At 37.1% G+C, this 21947-nt stretch overlaps 1 protein-coding gene across 14 annotated transcripts in view; it reads right to left on the bottom strand.

Annotated features, from left to right (window-relative positions):
- LOC135325039 (prolactin receptor-like) overlaps positions 1-21947 on the bottom strand; it is a 158228-nt gene that overhangs the window by 12596 nt on the left and 123685 nt on the right. For 12 of the 14 annotated variants that reach the window (XM_064502415.1, XM_064502419.1, XM_064502413.1 and 9 more), the window contains 10 exons: positions 17379-17443; positions 11922-12035; positions 10832-10964; positions 8683-8852; positions 7681-7847; positions 5961-6102; positions 4362-4494; positions 2968-3137; positions 1504-1673; positions 350-494 (listed from right to left, as the gene is read on the bottom strand). In XM_064502415.1, the coding sequence (XP_064358485.1) occupies positions 350-494; positions 1504-1673; positions 2968-3137; positions 4362-4494; positions 5961-6102; positions 7681-7847; positions 8683-8852; positions 10832-10964; positions 11922-11991 (1300 nt within the window). In that variant the 5' untranslated portion in view covers positions 11992-12035; positions 17379-17443. Of the gene's footprint in view, positions 1-349; positions 495-1503; positions 1674-2967; positions 3138-4361; positions 4495-5960; positions 6103-7680; positions 7848-8682; positions 8853-10831; positions 10965-11921; positions 12036-17378; positions 17444-21947 lie in introns of those variants that run through there. The other 2 variants (XM_064502424.1, XM_064502425.1) reach the window with 2 other exon arrangements.

Here is a 21947-nt window from a genome sequence, read left to right as displayed (position 1 = left end):
AGTCTGAAGGTAATGATTATTTGCTGTCTATGTAGTACTTTTAATGCAATTGCCAGTATTCTATTCATTAAAACCTACCATTGTGAGAACAAATGAGGCAATAAGGAGAAAGGACAGGGTTTAAATAGGTAAGGAAATTGATTCACCTTCTTTACTCCTAAAAGTAATGAAGGGGACAGCCGAGTATGGTGCAAGGAAGCTGAGAATTCAGTTTTCTTAGCAATGATGTTCTTACCTGTCTTAGGGAAACTATGGGATGTCAATCTTCATGGCTGCTCTGGACAGCTAACAAAAGTATCACATGAACTTCATTGTTACACAGTTATTGAAAGGATGCTTGGCCACTCACCACTGGGGATCTGAATAGACTTTTCTGAGCTCCATTCACTCCACGATCCATGGTGGTCTGGTTTGCAGTGAATCTGTACTATGTACTTCTTTCCTGGATTTAAACTAAACATTTTATATTGCGTTTGCTGTCCAACAAAAATAGTCTGGAAATGAATTAAAAATCATAAAATCCATACAAAATTAAGACATTTTGCTATGAAAATCATAGCTAATTTAAAGTCTTGATAACCAAGTTGGGAATATAGGATGGATCTGGATAGCTTCATAAGGATTGTTATACGGGCACAGAATAATGGTACATCTATTTTATTTCTGTGGTTCACGTTCTAACATAATGCAATGGGAATGATATCAAGCCCTGTTATACTGTGCAAATGAAACTAGTATAACAACATATCATGAGCACATGGCAAGTGTGAGGAACTCTGGTAGTGGCAGGAATGCAATGGTGAGAGGAGGAGGAAGAGGCAGAAAAGACAAAGACTGGTGAAGAAAATGCAGAGAGCAAAGAAGGAATGTGGAAGCTGGTGAAACTGCACAGGGAAGGAAACAGTGGACCTTGCAATGACCCGGGAGCTGGGAATTGCAGTGGCAGTAGGAAGGAAGGAGGAGATAGAGAGATGGCTGAGAAGTATTGCAGCAGACAAGAAAGGGATGCAGCCCAATGCCAGTAGCTGGAGTCTTTAATTTGCCACCCAGCTATCTGAGTTGTACATCCTGGGCATAGACAGTTGTTTTTATGTGGCCAGGACAACTGTCACTTAATGGTTCTTTGTACAAATGTAATCATTTTACATGATGTTATTGAGCTTTCTGTTACCTAAGAAGTCCTTGTGGTTGAGAAACAGATTATCAAAAAAAAAAAAAAACAAAACCCTGACTAAATGAGAACTAACAAATTAAACTGTATACCATTATGATTAATACAGAATTATCACAATTAAAAACAATTATTTTAGTGCCTTCTATTACACAATAGCATCTGAGATACCACAGTCTTCTCAGTAGAAAGTTATAGATCACACAAGCATAGCTTCTGAAAAAGGCTGAACTGTTATATGTGCCCACTTCATTACGTTCAGGCATGGAACCTAGCTGACAAAATCTAATTGATCAGAAAACATCATCTAGCAAAAATCTGCAGTTTCTTACCTCCCATTCCTCTCCTTCTTCAGGCTTTAGTCGCAACTCATACTCAAGAGTAAGCCATCCAGATCTGACATCAGCCAGTGGGGGTGGAAACCATGTCAAGACCAGATATGGTTTTCTATTGATTGGCTTTTTTAATTCTAGAGTTACATTCACAGGAGGATCTGGCTGTACTGTTAAAAAAAGAGAATTGACACTAAGAGTCTGCAAGACTTTTCCTTGCATCTTAGGAGGAGGTATAAAAGTGTGAGTGGTGAGTTGCCACCTCCAGTGTGTCTAGTAACATAAAATTGTTGTTGGGATACAGGAATCAAGAATTTCCTGATAAAGTACCATGGATTTATAAATTTGAAGTAACTGAAGAATAGTAAATAAGTTGCGTTCATATTAAGATTTGCATTAATTGTTTATAACCAGAAATTATTTTTCTGCCATTATCATTTATTGTTGCTCTTCTACAACTATTTTTCAAAGTTAACAGAAACAAAGTTAACAAATTTACTACTGTGTTACGAAAGTTGTGTTATATCATAATGTTATCAAAGTTGGCATATACATTTAGGAATGCTGGAAATACAGATTGAGCTGATAAAACCTACTCCCTCATCTTTTATATTCAGAAAACACACCAGCTTAATCTCTACATGCATAGGGTGTATTTAAAAATAAAACACAACAGCAATATTAAAGCCCCATCTATACTTCAAAAATAAAATAAAATGGAATTCAGCTTTCAGCCACAGTCAGGGTTGCAGCTACCTCAGTTCAGAGTACTAAAGTACCTAGATATAGTGCATGTACTATTTTCCATTGTCTTATGTGAAGTCTCAACAAGTAAATAGTCATGGCATGGAGATAAAATATTAAGCCTTTTTTTCCAGGAGTACTTTTTCAATTACTATGCTCCCTGTAGATACACCATTGATAACAAACTGGTTATCACTAATAATGTTTCTTTCCCTTAGAAAAAACTAAATACTTGCCAAGTCACTCTGTGGAAAAAGTCTGAGAAAAGAGATTATCAATATACTCTGCTATAAAGAGCACTGATATAGCATCTCTTGGGTCTGAGAGAAAAGCAAATTTCAGATAAGTACTTTTAGGTAATCAAATTTAAGTATTGTATTATTAGTTAAAAGATCAATTTGATTTCAGTCGCTGGTACAGTGGAAAAATATTTTAGGTGGATGATGTTTCTTGACTGAAAGAAATATGCAAAACCATTACGTGGTTATCTGAATGCAGTTTTTAAACTTTTAGCATTTTTAGGCTTCCTTTGAAAATAAAATGCTAAAAGGATAAATATTGATTTATCATTACAGCAGATCAGATCTTGTTTGTTCTTATATGTTTTTAACTTGGATATAATATCATATATGAGAAGAGCTGGAATTAAAATTCTAGGTGTCGAAACTCATAATTTTGAATTAGTTGGGTTCCACTTAAAAACCTTTATTTATCTCTTACCTATGTAAGTCACATCCACATAATGAGGATCAGAGATGTTACTTCCCATTTTGTTAGTTGCCCTTACAGTAATATTGTATATAGTCCAGAAAGAGGTGTGTTTTTTATCAAAGTAGCAGGAATTGGGGCCTGCAGTTCTGTAATCTGGACATTCATAAATTTGTTCTTCTCTGAAATGAAAGAATCACAGAGATTAGGATGCATACAGAGTACAACACCTGACTTGGATTACTCGTAGTTCAGTATTACTTAGGGCTGGATCAGATTCTTCATGCCAGGCAATGTGAAGAACATTAGAAAACTGCTTTCAGACTGAAGAGTCACTGGGCAATTCCAGAGACTGTAGTAAGCATCATCCCCCCAGGATAAAAACTACAAAGTCTGGAGTGCTTAAGCTGCTGTAGCTGCAGCAGTAGGCTAGTAAATTGCAACTCTCACTTTTCCAAATGCCATTCTCCACTGCATTGCCCTTACATGGTCCAAAGAGCAAGTAGAAAGTGATTGCCAAAGTCTTCTAACCCATCTATTAAAAACAGTTATTTCCAGTGTTCATTTCAAGCTGATGTTAATTCTGCCCACATCATAGACTTGCAGCCTATTTTGCTTTTTCATTATCTTTTCTTCCAGAATAATCTATTTTCTGCCTAATTTGCACCTGTTGAGCATGTTATACGTGTTTCCAGGTTTCTCTGAGAAGCAGAGTAACAGAACAGAAAGGTATGGATGTGAGCCTCACACTCTGCCCTGGCTGGCTGCACCACTGTCTGTCTTTTTCTGTGGACCAGGGTCCATCTTTTTCTACAGTTCAGTATACAGTTAGGTCAGTCCAAGGCAGAGCAGTGCTGGGATGAACCAATACTAGTTCACTTCCCGGGATCCCCCAAAATATTGACTTCTGCTTAAAAATGAATATTTGGCACTTAAGTTTGAGGCACTAGATTGCCACAGAAGCAGTGAAGCATTCATGGCCTACGAATACCTGTGCAAAAAAGCATTAACAGAAGATGAAAATTTTAATATCTGGTCATTTTGAAAAGCCTTGTGTATGGGAATGTGTAGCCAAGGAGCTACAGGACTGTATATTTGTAACACAAACACTATTACACGGTTGCTGCATCATGCCAACTTACAAGGAAGTCTATCCACACCAGAAGAATTAATGGCAGTTTGAAAAACCTGACATTAAAAAGAGACCCCATTTCAACCTTAAATATGTTGTTGCTATTCCAGCAAATGTCACTTGCACAAAAGCCTGAAGCTATTTTCTCTTCTCTGATAATTGTCTATGATGAATGAGCAAGTGGAAAAAGGCATCTCTTAAATGCAAAAGCAATTAGGCTTGATTTTCCAGGTCCTTCTGATAAAACATTGAATAATTATACATATCTTATTACCCTTCTTTGCTGTAGAGCAAAGTATAGTTAGTAGGATGTCCTCCATCTGAACCAGGTTTCCACCAACAAGTAAAGGTTTCCTTTTCTGGAGAACGACATTTTATTATTGCAGGCTTTTCAGGAGGTGACTGTCCTGCAAGAAATACAAAAATGAACTAATTAGTAAGTTTAAACCCTGAATTTATAAAACACTGTCAAGTGGAGCACAGGAAAATAAAAGATTTCGCTTCAGTATTAGCACAGGAAGGGAAGGACGGTTCAGTGTTTAGGGCAGCAGCCTTCTACTTTGACCTGGATTCAAAATTCTTTTCCACTGCAACTATGCCGAGGGACTACGTTCCAGTTTCCCATCTGTGGCTCTTTGTCTCATAAAGTTGATATGGGATGCTCATATACTGTCAAAGCAGGTTCTACAAAATGATTTAAAATATACTCTGCTATTCAGTCTATCTTCTACATAAACCATTTATCCTCTAAAACATAGTTTCAAGATGCTTCTCGTTTCAAAAGTATGCTGTTGCTTGTTTTGACTTTTAAGGAAAAAAATGAAGAAGAAAGTAAGTGTTTGCCCATGTGTTTATGTCTTTGCCAGTAATCTCTTTGGTGGTACCTGATCATGCTAAGCTGACTCCTAAGATATAAAAACGACATTTTCATATTTCCTTTCACAGTGACCTTATGCTCAGTACCTAGGCTACTTGCCTGATGGCTGCCAAGCAATTTCTTATTACCAGTTTGGATTCCTGATAATATTACAGACTCAAGCAAAGCATTTAGAATATGGTAGAGGGAAGAAAGCACTTAAGTTTTGACTAGGATGATGCTGGTCAAAACTCTGATGTGACTGAACTGTTGCCAATGCGTATTTGTGGCAAAATATGGCCTTATTACATTAATAATATATATTTTCCACTATGTAGAATAGTGCCATTGATTTTTCCAAACTTCTAATTGCCTAAGGCAGATCTGAAAATGTGACATTTAAATATTTTTCTGTTAATAATATTTCAGACATCTTTGTGTCAAATAATGAATAATACAGTTCATGCAGAAGAAATAGAAGATTTGAGACAACCTGACTACAGTGTCTGATAAAAAGATACAAGGTCATCCCTATTTAATGTGTTCACTCAGAACCAAGAGAACACAGATAATTATTCCCATGTGATAGTGGCTGCAGTGTTATGACTTATTAGACATGGTGGTCACTTCAGTTCAGTTACCAATGAACAAATGAATGACTCTTATACAAGTGCCATTACCTGATATCTTACAGATGAAATCAGCAAGATTTTTAAATGGAGGGACAGGACCAAAAAGCTATGCAGACACGTCTGCATCAGAAGTGACTTCCTAGTAAATCCCAGCCTGTTTGTTATAGCCAGTTTCAGCAAAGAGGCCAAGGACTGAGTGGATCAACAAGATTAAATATGAAATTACACTCCAAAAAATGGTAAATTGCACTGAAGCTGTTTCTCCAGCACTATGCAGTATCTGGGTGAGTAATCTGGTTTTAAGGTCTGCCATTTAGGCACCTTTCACAAAACTGAACTAGTTAGAATTTATACAAAATTAACAGAACGGTAATCATTTACTCACCACTGGGGATCTGAATTTGTCTTTCTGGGCTCCATTCACTCCATTCTCCACAGTCTGGCATGCAACGGACCTGAACACCATACTTCGACCCAGCATTTAACCTGATCACCTCGTACTGTGTCTGCACTCCAACCGATATTGTCTGGAAAAGAAAACAGACTGTAGAAATAATAAAGAATTGGGGCATTTTAATGAATAAATCATAGAAGCCATATCATATCCTTGTGTCATTGACTTCTGAAGGGTTTTTGTCAGAGATTTTATGAAGCGTTAATTACAAAGAAGTAAAGGTAGTGACTGACAATGGAAATACTTTAGTGACACTGAGATTCTGCTACTTTATAATGTATAATTTATTTTAAACTTCCCATAAATTAGTATCCCACCAAGTCCAGGATGAAAGGAACACTACAGGCAGTCTAACTCACAGATAATCCCTCTGTGTGATGCTTCCTAGTGGCTGGTTTCAGGGCTTACCATTAAGTTCCGTACATAGGTCCCTTCAACTACTGTTCAGAAGTCTAAAGACATAGCTTTCTCCATTGATTAGACACCAACAATTTAGGTAGCACTGAGGCCATGTGAATATGACGTTAAGAATGATGTTTTATTCTGGTATCTCAGCTGTGAAAGTACTGTGGCCCACAAAATGGCAATAGCTGGGAACATGAATGTAAATAGTATTCTGATAGGGGGGTTCTGACAGGGGGGTTTGCCCCAACTGATCATGTAAAAGAGGATGGTGAGTATCAGCCCAATTAAGCAAAATAAAAGAAAATAGGGAATTACTGAGAAACTTTTGAAAGAAAAAGAGTCAGCCTGAAAAGCACTATTAAAGCAGTCTGACAATTTGTAAAAGTGGATGGAAACCTTGGAATGGGAACAAGAAATAGCTGAAAGCTGGTTTGATGCTACCAGAAGTTGTCCTGTTAGCACCATGACTTCCACCTATGCCAGACAGAGCAGCCCCCTTGTCTGATGCTGTGCTAACTGTGCTCCACATACCTTGGGTGTGTGTATGACCTTATGGGGTGCTTTCTCACTGGTGTGTGGTTTAGCAAATTATAGGGAGTGGCATGGGTTCACATTAAGTTAAAGTAGCCATGTCTCCTGCAGAAGAGAGGAACAAGTAGGGGAACTTGCACTCCCAGACTACGGATGTGCGTTTGTTTATGTGATTACATCTTCTTGGGATCAGTTACAGAAAGATGTTTAGACATTTGTAGGTGTTTATTAATGCTTTGTAAGTGTCTAGTATTGTGATTAATCTCTTGTATTGCTGATACTGATCTTGACTGTATAGTTCACTGACTGTTCATTAATTACATAGAGTAATCTATGGTTTATTAGTTACTTGCTATTAATGAATCAATAAACTGCTTTGACCCTGATTTGGTTTAAACTATGTGAACTGAGCAATTTTGCACTGTGACACCCAGCAAAAGACACATCAATGATGACAATTACAATTAAAACTCTATCAGTGGGCTAAACGGTTTTTCTTTTAACATATGACGTTCTTAGGACAGTTATGCAAACACCTGAAATTTCACTGTCACTACAAACCACTAAAGTACTCTTCTTTCCTTGAAGAGATTTGGATACATTAATTTTGCTATCCTCTTAGAAACTATAATGTGTATAATACCAATAAATAAAATTCAGACAAGAGAACTAACTTAAAAGAGAACTTATTCAAGAAATATTTTTGTTTCCTTACCTCCCACTCTTCCTCTTCCTCAGGTTTTAGTCGTAACTCATAGTGATATACATGCCAGTTAGAGCTGACATTAGCTAATGGAGGTGGAAACCATTTTGCACAAAGATATGTTATACCAGCAGCTGTTTTTGTTTCTAGAGAGAGGTCCACAGGAGAATCTGGCTGAACTGTATAAATGAAAAGTTTACTATTAATATTCTAATTTTCTCTCAGAAAAGGTACCTCCTTTATGGCTTTGTTTTTAATCACATTAATTTCAGAGCATTCTGCATTCCTGTAAGGGAACAGTACAGAATAGGCTTCTTTTCCTTTCTCCTTAATAGTGTTAAACTGGTACTGATTTACCAGACTATCAGCAAATTTTAGACTTTACTCTGAATTTGTCAGGCTAAGGAATACAAGTCATACTTTCATTTGGTCACTCTTAGAAAATGTAAATGTCCGATATTTCATAGCTAAAAAGTATGACTACCTTTATCATTATAATACATACAATATGTATATGCAGAAAGCAGAATGTAGTCAGGAATAAGAACTATTATGAAAATAATGCACGGTGCTTTGGCAGTTATTTTTATTCTCAAAAGACTGAGAATAAGACTGAGACTGCAATGCCAGCAGCCAGAAAGATGTTTACATTTGGAAAATTTGGTCTGGGACATTCAGGTAACTTCACCTAATTTGAAAGCTTTATAATCTGTACTGCTAGGAACCTACAAAACTGTCATCAAGTCTAACGGAAAAACTGGAGATAACTAATAATTGGAGCCAATTTTTCTGCCAAAATTTGAAGGACAATAAAATTTACAACCAATTAATTTAAAATACAGTTTTCACATAAATTACAGATACATATTTTAGATCATCTATAGATAAACACTCCTCCATAACAATTTTCACATAATGAGGAAAGAAATCTTTCAGCACTGGTCATTCTGGGATTAAAAAACAGATATATCCCCAACCAAGTTTTTTTTTTCCATTTCATTCTTCCCTTTTTACCTATGCAAGTCACATCCTCATAGTGAGGGTCTGAGCTGTTACTTCCAATTTCATTTGTTGCCATTACAGTGATATTATATGTTGTCCAGTGGTTGGTGTGTTTTTTATCAAAGTAGCAAGAATTGGGACCTGATGTTCTGTAGTCTGGACATTCATAGATTTTTTCTTCACTGAAATAAAATAATTCTATAAGTTAAAAGTTCAGGAAATGAAGCAATGCAGGTAATTTTTTAGTAAAGGCCTAGGTTCAGCAGAGTACTTTAAAATGCTTAACTTTAAACATGTATACAATCCCATCTCTGGGAAACATTTCAGTGAGTGTCAAATGGTATTACCATAAATGCTTTACTTTACATAAGCTATTTTTCAGTAGCAATTGTTCAAGTCAAAAGCTGTTCGCTGCTTTTCTATACATAGGAATATGTTAACAAAAGAATGGAAAGAGAAACTTCCAGAGACAGTACAAGGCAATTTTAAAAAATGTTTAAAAGCATGTTAAGAGGCAAATTAAGCACATTCACTTTGGCTAAAGGAGGAAGGTTGCTAAATACCTTCTTTATATATTTTCCCTGGAAAGTAACTTGATGGCTGTATGGCAGAGGAATGTTTTCTCAGTGAGATGTTGATGTACCTACTTTTTAATATGATCATCATCACAACCGTTTCATCTTTTTTTTTTTTTTTAATTAATTCATGGTCTCTTACTTATTACCTTTATATGAGTCTGGGACTTTTTTTAGGAGAGGGATTGTTTTGTACTTAATCAAAGCTGAACTGAGTGATATACTCAGAGCCTATCATAGGTGTGAAGAACTGCATAAACCCAAAGCACCAGCTGAGATGGTTCAGGGATGTTTGTCCATTTTTATGCTCTGTGCACCACTAATAACGAGGTCTCTTATTTACCCTTCTTATCTCATTTCCGTCATGTACAATCCTCATCTGTAGATCTTGTATTTGATGCTCCTTTTGGGCCTTACTCCCACCTTCGCTTTGTGAACAAGGACAAAACTGTCTGGAAAAAATGGCCCAGATCTGGAATACCTGGCAATGTCTGCTGTTCAGCAGATCTAATAAAATCTGATCAGCATTTATTCATAGAACAGGACTGTTTTGGGCTGTGAAAGGTATGGCTTAAAATGCTTATAAAAAGTTTTATTCTGACTGAGATTGAAACATTTGGATTTTCATAAAATAAAAGCTCTACAGATGTGCCCACTATGGATAAAGGAAGCATGATCTATCTCAGACTATTGTTGACTGTGGTAACTTCATTAAAAGCTGCATCTTTCCTGATAAATTAATACTGAATAATTCAAAGTTTATTTAATTTAAGCAGGGAAGTCTGAGGCTTTACCTTATCTATCCTGAACTTCACCAGATTTATTCAAAGAAATGTAATCTCTGAGCTTTTCTGCTTACTTGGACCTGTTCTGAGACTTCTTTTTTTCAGGAAGAAAAGGCAGTTAGGCAAAGAAACACAGGTTAAGCAAAGTAGCTCAACACATACAGCTTTTATCCTTAAATAGTATGAGGGAGTCACAGATTTACGGAAAACTAACTTTGAGACACAATACTGGCATCTGATCTTACTCCATTTTGTGAACCACTAGGTTGACTACAAATCTAGGAGGTGAATCAAAGATTTTTCTGCCTCCAGTTTCTCTAGCCATGGGCTTGCTGTGCATGGTAATGGAAAAGCTTCCTGGCAGGGTGGTGGGACAGGCCCTGGCTGCAAGGCCCTGCCGTGTGGCCACGGGGAGCCCCCAGGGCGCCCATCTCCTGTTCTGTACAGAGCAGCCAGCCCTTGCTGCGCCCTGATCTCCCCATGCCACTAGATAAAAACTGTGTGCTGCATAAGATGCAGACATTGCATCTTTTCCAGTATGTGTTTAGACCAGGGAAATTTTAGCTCAGGTAAGTTTCATGATAAGCAATCTGTCTGAAAGTTTGGTACTTGCAGTAGTGACATTTCTTTCACCAAGGGAAAGACATTCATTTCATATAGCTCTTTTTGGTTATCTGAGGTTTAACATGGCATCATGAGGTTTAACATCCATAAAAATGGATTTCATATATTAATGTGATCATTCCCTCATTCTGTCATAATCATCACTTGATAACTTACAGAATAATTATTCTTTTTTACCTGTCCTTGCTGTAGAACAGGCTGTAATTGGTAGGAAGTCCTCCGTCTGAACCAGGCTTCCACCAACAAGAAAAGGTTTCCTTTTCTAGAGAACGACATCTTATTATCTTAGGTTTTCCGGGAAATGATTGACCTAGGGAAGTGCAGAAATCCAGCTAGTTATATTAGAGTTGGACAATGTTTTTTCTTTCTAAATGGTAAATTTGACAAGAAATATATTTTTGAGGAAAAGAAAATTATTTGAAACTATGGACTGAATTTTGTAAGTAAATCTGCATGGAGAATTGTCAAAAATTTCAGAGAAGTAAATATATTTTATTTCAAGCTTATAAATGACTAGTAACGTTTTTTTATTTTTCAAATGAACTTTCAACTCAGTAGTAAATTCAGTAATCTCTAAATTAAATTAAAAATTTGGTAAATAAATACATGGCTGTTTGTTTTTCCTAAAATATTCAAAATGTTTAACTTCAGGTCATCTTAGAGCTAAATTTCACCCTCAATAGAACTGAAATTCCATTATTTGCACAACTCTAAAAATATCTCATATCTGGGCTAAATTACAGGTAATAAAAATTAGAAGAAGAAATATTCAGTGGGCTGGATGGAGTATTTTGTGTATCAGCAACCTGAATGTATTCATTACTTATTTGAATATTGCCTAATAGTCCCCAATATATTTAAGAATATTTCCTGTTAAGACCACTTGGCATCAACTGCTTAGAACACAGATCATAAATTACATACATTTTGACATGAAAGGCATATAGCTTTTCAACCCAAGCTTAACTTCACCCCAATAAAGTTCCATGCCATATCTCTAACCGTGTTACTATACATATGATGCTAATTCCCAAGAAGGTGACAGAGTGAGTGCCTTTCATCAGCACCACGTTATCATTAAATTAACACTATAAAAAGAAAAGAGGATTCATGTCATTTTCAAAATCTTCATACAGAATTTTATAAAAAAATAGTAACATATTTGTACAGGCTCCAGTGATGGTCAGGACAGACTGGGTAAAGCCTCAGACTTTCCTAAAGAAAATGTTTTAAGGAAAAGAAACATTTTGTGAAGTGTTTTACTTACCAGACAGGCACACTGTGGTCAGAGAAAGTAACAAAATAATTTGAACTGATGATATAAATCTCTGCTTCATGTTGTCCGCTTCTCCCCAGGGGGGAATATCAGATCAACGGCTCACTGAAAAATATGCCATCATGAAACAGTTAATTACAATGCTTAACATATAGTATATATCATTGGCGTGATCAAAGTCCTTTTTGAATTGCAGCTAATTGAGTCTTGTTCTTTCTCAGAAAGGTGTGGCAAGAGTTATACTCCCACTTCAGAAGTAGCGAAGCTTAATCAGAGAGTAGTAAGTAGGACTTCCTGAAGGTTTTTTAACCATCTGTTAGCCTTGCTGGGATTAGAATTTCACAGCATTAACAAAGCTTGCATATTTATTTGGCATCCTGCGATACTGCATGCTTTTCTTAGAGCTCTAACTTCTAGACTTGCGAATTTACTGGAGAAATCAGCCTTTTAACAAAAAATACATTTTTAGCCCTGTTGATACAAAGAACTTACTGTATTTGAACAGAAGGCAAATAGAAATCCACAATTTATTTAAATATTTATGATTTTTGAGCCAATCTCAAGACTTCTAAATACTCAAGACTGGCAATGGTGAACTCAGGATCACCTCAGCTGAAGAGTGCTACTCTTCCTGTGTGTTCAAATCATCGTTTTTATTTTTCCAGCAGAGTGGAAATGCGAAGATCAGAAAAAAGAAACCAGGGAAAATATAGCATAGCTTCATAGTTAACTTCTCAGGCGAAAATGCCAGAGGGGATGCAATTATCCCCCTTTCTTCAACCAACAAAGGTCAGAGGCAATGTTGCAGAACTCGGCCAAATTGCAGCGGTGCGAAGCAGGAGGCCACCAGCTCTGCAGACCAGTTCCTGCAGCGGGCTGACACCACTAGGTGTCCTCAGAATTCGGGCCAGGGCTCAGGGACATCAGGATTCCCTGCTGCTGTTAAAGCCTGTACTTAGCCTGAAGAAAAGAATGACTTAAAGCAAACCTCTTGCTCGTCCCACCAGTATGTTTCCTGGTTGGAGATGGTGACTGGAGTCGACTATTGGATTCCCAATAGCCAGTCTCATTCTTTGAAACTAAAGAATAGCAATTTACTATCTAAAAATGAAACCCGTTACCTCAGCTTTGCGCTCCCACCAAGCACATCTGACAGGTATTTGTATGCTTGAAACCCATTCAGTGTAGCAGTGTGGGAAAAAGCTGTCTCTTTGCTGAGGAAAATTCTTTGTGGTTTATCAGATGACTCTATTTTCATTATGCAATTCATTTTCTATACCAAGAAACTCTATAACCCTCTGGCACATGTATGTTTTTCAAGAGCAAAGGGAAAAGAAATATCAGTTAATTTAACTGATTCTAGAATTTGTCTACTAGCAACAAATATTGTGCACAATGTATTACTGAAGAACATTTGGCTACGTTTTCATATACTACTTCTGAACATCCAGACATGTTTCATGCATACAACCGAGCTACACGCTGCAGAATTGCATTCATGCTGGTTTTAAACCCACATACAGCTATCTGCATACAATCAGTGCAGAGCGGACCATTTAAATATAAACCCCATTTTGTGTAAGCGCATGCTAATTTTATGACTGTAAACAAACTGCAGGCACAAATGTTAGTGTTTAACTCCAGAAACGAGCTGAAAACTTGGTGTTATATAATGCAGAACACACAGACCATTGAGTTCATGGAGGAAAGAGGTACGTTTTTCACAACTGAAGGTGGAAAAATGAGCTACAAACAATAAGCATTTCATGTATATATGATAGTACTTTTTATTATTTTATTATTTCCCCAAATAGGTGGAACATTTGCAAAATTGTACTACAGCACTTTCAAACTGAGATGCATACTGTGCTTCCCTTATAAAGAACTGGTACCATATTTTTTTTTGTTTGTTTTACAGATGTATTGAGAGGCATTATCATGAAAGAGCAGAATTAGAGTACTCTATAAGGAAAACAGGATAATTTGGGGAACTCAAGAACTGAAGAACCAAATTAATAGGATGAAATCAATGCATTTAAAAACTGGTATTTCTTCTTGGGAGCATTTTTTGTTTAAAAATGAGATGAACATGAACCACTTCTGTGATGTGGTTGCAAAAAAAGCAAATGCAATTCTAAAACAGAAGAGATACAGGAGAGGAATATGGACTTACTAGTGTCACAGACTAACATCTGTAACATGCAAAACTCTAAGTAAAATTCTGGTTACCTGTATTTAGGAAAAATTACTTCAGGTTTATGTATTTAGAGCAGAGTTAGAAAACACGTACTAAAATAAGGAGGGAACAGAGAGGAAAAGAGATCTCATGATAGAGGCTGAAAGAATTGTCTTTTTACTCCAGGCAAGGATGTGACTGCGTTCTATAAACATAGCAGGGGATTAGCATCAAAAGAAGGAAAATAAATACGTGTAACCTCTAGCAAATGTTGGGACAAGAATAAATGGCCATAATTATCCTTAAAAGTTAGAAAAAATACTGTAATCATCACAGCAGTGAGGATCTGGAAGAGTTTGCTAAAAGCAATCTAGTTTTCCCAAGGAGTTTGATCTATTAGAAAAGATACAACATGGTTGCTTCTGATAGCTGGGGACTGGACTTGGTGACCCAGAATAAGCTTTGCAGACCAATGTTCCTGTTCAAGTTAAATACCTTGAATTATTAAGTTAGAAAGTAGAGTACGAGTAGGAGATGGTTAGATGTCCTATTTTATTTTCATGACTTAATGCTTTCAAAATATTTTCTATTAAAGAATTACCAGAGCCTCTGTTCATTTTAAGATCACAAATATGTGTTTAAAAGCATCTTAGAAAAGCTTTATTCTGATACTTGTCTATTACTTTCCGAAGAAACGTCAGCAGCGGCAACAGAGCACTGGTCAGAAGGCTTCAGGCATATTAACCATATTCCATTCATTCCGGTACCTGCATTTCCATAGTTGCCTGGTATTTGCTATTTGTGGTTCAAATATTATTTGTAAGGCTTCTGGAGAGATCTCTTGTTTCTTAAAAATACTTACTTTAATTGAAAAATTAATGCCCACTTTGAAATAACTGTATCAAAAGTGTACCTCCCCTTCTTCAACTTAAGAATCCTTTCATAACAGGACAACTAGCATTACTGAAGATGCTAAGAGTGAGGGAATGCCTCCCTTTCCGGACTAAATACATTCTTTTATAAGGGATACAGTGGACATTGGTTTGCCAGAATGTCACACAAAACCAAGGGCCGAGTAACTGATAATTAAAGATTACATGCCTCCTTTTTGAAGTTTTTGATTTAATTCCAACAAAGTTATGATATTCTGACATTTCAGTTGAACTTCTCCCTTTTAACACAGTTGTTACATAGTATTTTATAGCTGCATTGCACCCCAGAAAACAGTGCATCTTGAGGGGGACTGAAATCATTACTGTGGTTTTACAGTGCACTGAAGTGAGCGTGCTATATTCCTGCAAAACAACCCTGCTCTGTATGAAACTGTGGAGTTGAAAACTGTGCTTACAATGCTACTAGATGAAGTTGAAAGTTAATACTAATACTGAAATCAGGTGCTAAGGAGCAGGGTTGAGAGAAAAATGTCCTTATTCTACTTCAGTTCTAGTGCTTACATTTTCTGTCTCTTTCTTGGCTATGTTGATGGACACATTTCTTGAGATTGACAGAAGTCTTTATTCAGTTCTGCACGGATGGAAAAATTTTGCTTGCAAAGTTTCCAGGCTTGCAGGAAGGGACAACAACTGTACGCTAGCGCATCCACTGTCAGTGACATTCTGTTCATCACCTGCAGCTTTGCTTGTGTTGCCAAAGAAACCTAAAGTTGAACGTACTCTACCAACCTGTACTGAGCAAGACTTGCATCCCTACTAGTTGTGATAAACAATGTTCAGCTCTCAGGCCTCATGTTAGGCAATCTAGGGAGTCTCAAAAGAACGCAGTTCTTTATCATTTGACTGGCTGACACAGTGCCCTTTGAACTACACATGTATGAAACCAAGCACTAATAAACAATAGAATAGAACAAAGCAAGAATGTGACAGTCTGCAATACCATCTAGAATCCTACTGGTCATATTGGTCACAACTAGGCTGTAAGTTTTGCGTGAGTCTGCCTTCCCCCACTGAGGTCTCAGATGCCAACACTGATGACATACATCCATAACAAGACAACATGGGCATCACAGTCACTAGATGTGTTTCCGAACAGTGGTTGGGATTATACTGAAAATTAAAGCTGTGGATGTGCAGCAGGTGTGCAGAGCTCTCCCTTCTTTCTTTTTGAATGAGACCTAATCAGAAGTCTCCAAATTCTGCATCCCTCAGGCACTCAGTACAGCCTTCACAGAGGTGGATAGCTACAGAGAATATCTGAAGTTCAGATATGCCTCTGAACTGAATTTCTTGTGACTAATTCCAGGTGGCCACTTTTAGTGTATAGGTTTTGTGGACTGCTTTTCAGGGACACTTAGTTCCTTCTGTGGGCTTTGTACAGGACCCTAGACACCCAGTTCAATATCTTCAGTTATCTTTCTGGGAACAAGCACTTCATATTCATGTATTACATAAGCTGGAAGCACCTACAAGTTCTTTTTGGATTTCACCTAAAAAGCCTGTATCAGGGTTTCTAAACTACTTTTCCCTGAATTTCTCTCTTAAACAAGCCTTCTCTGAAGGACCCTTCACAGTCCTTCCTTTGAATAGCAGTCAATATGTGATGCTGAACAGAACAACTCCTCTCTCCCACGGAGATGAGATTGTCAGTCTGGAAGACTTAAATCATTTTGAGAAAGAAAAATCATGAAAGCCCAGCTTTGTGAAAATATTTAGATGCTCAATTCCCCATCCAAGTATTTATGGACCTAATTCCTATTGATTTTACAGAAGTGAGCCTGAAGCCCTTTTTAAAGTTCTCAGAATCTAAACCAACAAGACAGGCCAAGGCAATAGAAAGAAAGCACCATTATTCCTACTTTACAGATAGGGAGCCAAGACAGGGAGATCAAGTGCTTTGCCCAAACTCACACTAGAAATGTACCAAAAGCTAGGAACTCATCCTTTCTTACTGACTTTTTTCTGAACACCACCACCCCTGCCTTTCTTTTCCCAACAAAGAATGATTTAGCTAACAATGATGATCTTACTCTTCCAGTTTCATGGCTGCTGAAGATTCTGTTTTCTTCCCTGGTGGTATGTGTAGCCATAATTTCAGGATTTTTATTCTTAGAGCAGACAAGAAAAGCATAAGCTGTAAAGGGTAAAGTTTTAGAGTTTGAAAGTGAGAATTTAAATTAGAACTTAAAATCTGCTCTTGAAATACTATGCAAGTTCAGCTCTACCAACTACCAAGCCCAACCCCATAATCTTACTATAATACTATTAAATATCATTTATAGACAGCATATTCATGAAATATAAGGTCCCATTTCCTACCTAAATGATTCATGTGTGTAAGATTTTTGTTCCGCTCTCTCATGAATGTCCAATCAGTTGATAATCTGCAAGAAAAAAAAAAAGGAGTAATTCCAGTATCAGTATACTTACTACAAATATCACTACTTTATTCCTAAAACATAAAGAGCAAAAAATCCCTCTTGGCAGTAGCTGATTCAAATACTTACACTTTAATGCAATAAGTTTAAACATCAAGTGAAATAATGACTATGGTGAAATACTGTGTTACAGTTCACTTTTTCTATTATCTGTATCAATAAAAGCACAAAAAAAGCAATTTAGCACGCAGTTTAAATTTACTAGTAGACTGTGCTAGGCTATGTGTTTAAAAGCTAGCAGATCATATACAGAAAGTCTGGGACAGGATCAGATGAACTGTGAGGGGAAGGCGGGAGGAACCCTAGCAACCTAATCAGTGCAAGTAGGGCCCACTGAAGCAGCTAGCCCCAGACTACCAAAGGAGAACAATGAGACCATTGTCCCTAGCGTGGGACCCACCAGGCTGAGTCAACCAAATAAATTCCCTTCCCAGTACACCTTGCAGACTGGAGGAGATTATTGCTTAAAGAGGTATAGTACATATTATGGGATGCAGGGGAGAGAGAATTTGGGGAACGTGGGAGACTTATCAAGACATTTTTAGGGGAAGGGCCAAAGGCGGGGAAAGGGAGGGATCAAAGTGGATTGGGGAAGAACAAGTATGGGAAAATAAGGAGAAAAGGGGAAAAAAGGGGTCAGCCAAGTGTAAGCAGGTAGCTGGTTAGTACGCTTGTCTGACTGGACTGTGTGCTTGATCACCACAGTCTACTCTGTATTCTCTTTTTCTAACCACGCTCTGTGTGGGTGAGCTCTCTGTTCTGAGTGGGTTCATTTGCACACTAGTGAACTTCCAGCTGGACTAGCCAGTGAGCAGAAGAGCAGCATTGAAGCACCAGCTGCTGGAGTGGGACTGCAGACTCCGGGGCTCCTATGTCAAGGTGCCAGCAACTGGGGAGACCAGGAGATCTGGGGTCAGCTACAGCGTGGACTGACTATCTAAGACCAGCTACTGGAGTGATCCATACTTTGTGTTACTATATATGTGTATGTATATATATCACTACAGATTTCTGTCTGTGGTGATCTTTGTGGTTCTGTGTGCATATGTGTGTGCACATGTGTATGTGCCCGCCTAGCCGCATCAGGAAAGCTTCTCGGCTTCACTACTGGGTGAACCTGGAGACATGAACCCACAGCAGCCTCACATCTATTGGGCTACAGGATTTGGGTAACTGTGCTAGACTGAAATGAAATTTTTTACCAAAAAAACTGTGGTGTTTAAATGACTCTTCTTTGTCATCTCATCTGGCTAAACTATGCTGCGAAGAAAAAATTTAGGTATGCAATGGACAATTTAGCTGCCAGTGCAAGAAAAAATATTTATATATGAAATTACTAATTTCATCCCCTGTTTCATATGAAATCTTCTCTCTTTAAATAATTTAAAACAAGCAGAAGATATTTACCACTAACACCAAGAACAGTCTGGATAGACTGGAGACCAGGTGGGAAGCAGTATTGTTCATTTACAAGGGTATTCCTTTGTTTTGTTTTGTTTTGTTTTGTTTTTTCATCTCAATAAAGCTGATGAGAACAATAAAAATACTATGAAATTATTTTGCAGCTAGACATTACATTACCATTACAGAGGAGCAGATTTAGTTGAGAGCAATTAACAGTTTCTTTTTCATGTGCATGTATAAAATGGCCTAGTTAACATACGACTGAATGGCAAAAATATGTTTGCACTGAAGTTACTCAAGTATGACATAAAGTTAACAGTAGTTTAAAGATGGAGCTCAGCTGAATAGTAAATGTTCCCTGTTTTAGAGAGGACAGAAATCTGATTGTCAATTCAGTGCTGGGAATAGAGAGTTTGATTCCAAACTGGCTAAATAAAAGAATTTCCCCCAAATACAAGCTGTCTTGTAGTTCTAGATCACTTCACAGTGACTTTTAAAAAATTATGCAATTGCTCCACATTTAAAAGGAAGTCTAGTTCTAAGAGGAAATGTATGGATATGATTGCTAAATAAAAATGTGTGAAAATCACTCTTTTCTGCAGCCTGCTATGTTTAGAAAAAGACTTTCATCTGCATTTTCCAACTTCTATTACCTAATACTACATCAAAAACATACGGTTCTGTTCTACCATCAAATTTCGTTCTGCTCTGTTGACTGCTTTCATCAGGCAGTAGTATCAACCGGTGTCAGGAGTGATCCCAACATAATATGACTGACATAAAAATGTTGATTTTACCAAAGCTACAATAGTAGCACTGGAATGTTCATATTTCAGTGATCGGAAAGGCTCGTGACAGTATCGATCTCACCTCCTGCGTAAAGCAGACCAAAGACTCTCACCAAGTATTTCTATATCAAGTTACCTTGATTCAAATCACATTTATTACAATAGACCTGAGAACAAAGATGGTATCTCATTGTACTATGTACTGTACAAAAAAGTTTCTGCTCTTAAGAACTTAAAATGTAACAGATCAAAACTTGAATATTTTGTTTTGACTCTAAAGATTTCTTTCATTCCAAAATATTTTCAAATATCCCATCAAAATGGAAACTGTCTATTAAGAATCAGTTTTAGAAATTTTTTACTTCAGAATTTAATTTCAGACTGTCACAAATTCTTTTTAACCAGTGCAAATTTTCATAATTCCAAAACAATCAAATATCATGAAATCATAAAATATTTTGGTTTGAAATATTTTCTAGTAGAAAATTTTCTGAAATCTAAGCAAATATTCACATAATTTCAGTTTAATCAGAACTCTTCCTTTTTCCAACAAAAACATGTTGTGATGAAAAATTTCTGACAATCTTTAATCACACAGAATCTCAATGAACAATGTGATGGCATCTAGTCTTTTGATATTTTCACACTTTTGGGGGAAGATGCTGGCATACAGGTGAGCGAGCTTATGGCAGAGAGACTAGAACAAGACTAAAACTTTACGGAAAACAAAGAAATAGAAAACTTTTTGAAGAAAAGTAGTAAAGGTAACACAGTAAGGGAGCAAAGTGTGAAAGAGATATTCATGGAAGGAATCTGCTAGATGAAGAAGGACACAGAAGAGGAAAAGAAAAAATAAACTACTGGTACTGGGCAGTAAAGGGCCAGATAAAATTTTACTTTTCAAGTATCTTTCAGGCATCCCTTTTGCTCCTGCCACTGGATACCTTGCCTAAATAGCTTTTTCCTGATGAACACATGCAATAGGTTTGGGTGGAGGAAAAGCATCTTCAGGATCCTAGTTCCTGCATCACCAGGGTAACGCTGAAGAAAGCTGTGACCTTAGCTCTAGCACAGTTTCTTCATTCCCAGTCACTGAAATAGCCCATTTTGGTTTAGTCTGTGTCTGGAGTCTCTCTTCAAAGCATTAAGATTGTGGTAAGACTGTAGCAGAAAGAACCTGGCTGCAGGGGAATAAATGTTCTTGGTTCAATCACATACATTCAATAATTAACAATAGCAGCGGGAGCAAAGAAAACTTTTGGACAAATAACTGTTTTCTGTTTCAGTGTTCTTTTTCTCAGGAGGTCCTCAGTATGAGATCATAAAAGGAGCTGCTTCTTTGTCTTTTTCTGAGTACATGTTGTACATTTAAACTTGTATTGCTTAAGTGACTGCACAGTTATTCTGTAAAAACATAACTACCCAAAATTACTACACCAGTCAAATTAATACAAACACTCAAAGTCCTATTATTTGTGAACATGAACATTTCTCAATTTCCCCCAAGTTTCCAACTTGTTGATAAAAGAGCTTTGTGATTGCACGCTAAAGGCTACTAATGCCACGTAGTGATGAAATAGCACACTGTTTAGCTAGAGGAGCGAAACAATGTTATCCTGGTAATCTAAAACTGAGGGGAGAAAGCTTTTCTTAGAGTTCTTTGAGAGAAACTGCTGACCATAATGTGGATAAAACAGTATATAACCTTCAACCTTCATTTTCCTGAGCTTCAGATAAAATAAATGCTTTGGCATCTCTGACCTAAAGCATTATGCTTCCCTTAATAAAGGAATACATGGATATACACGGAGGATTTACCATACCTAGCTTTAATCTTGGTGGCATTTCACAGATACACTCCTGTATCTAATTCCTAAGTAGCCCAGCATTTAACACATTTTATAAACAAATTATTTTTTTCAGATGTTCAAATAGATAGTGTTGATCCGTAATATGAGTAAAAAATCACACAGCTTCCTTATGAGAAGTGTCTCATTACAAACTACTCTGAACTTTCTACATACCAAACCAGTAACAGTATCAATGCTGCTGTGTCACAACTGTTAAATTCCATGTAGCTGCTCATCTGCCAGCAAAAACATCTTTATTTAATTACAGGTTTGCAGGGAAAAACACTGAAGCTTCTAAAAGCTGCAATCTGCATCTCTGAAGGAAGCAAATTCACCCTTGAGTTCAAATTTCCTTTTTCTTCCCATTTTTTCATGATGATTATATAGACTGAAGGAAGTATAGCACTA

The sequence above is a fragment of the Dromaius novaehollandiae genome, chromosome Z (genome assembly GCF_036370855.1).
Source record: "Dromaius novaehollandiae isolate bDroNov1 chromosome Z, bDroNov1.hap1, whole genome shotgun sequence".
Classification (NCBI taxonomy): Eukaryota; Metazoa; Chordata; class Aves; order Casuariiformes; family Dromaiidae; genus Dromaius; species Dromaius novaehollandiae.
Note: the sequence above shows the minus strand (reverse complement) of the source record. Positions and strands in the feature narration are given on the sequence as shown.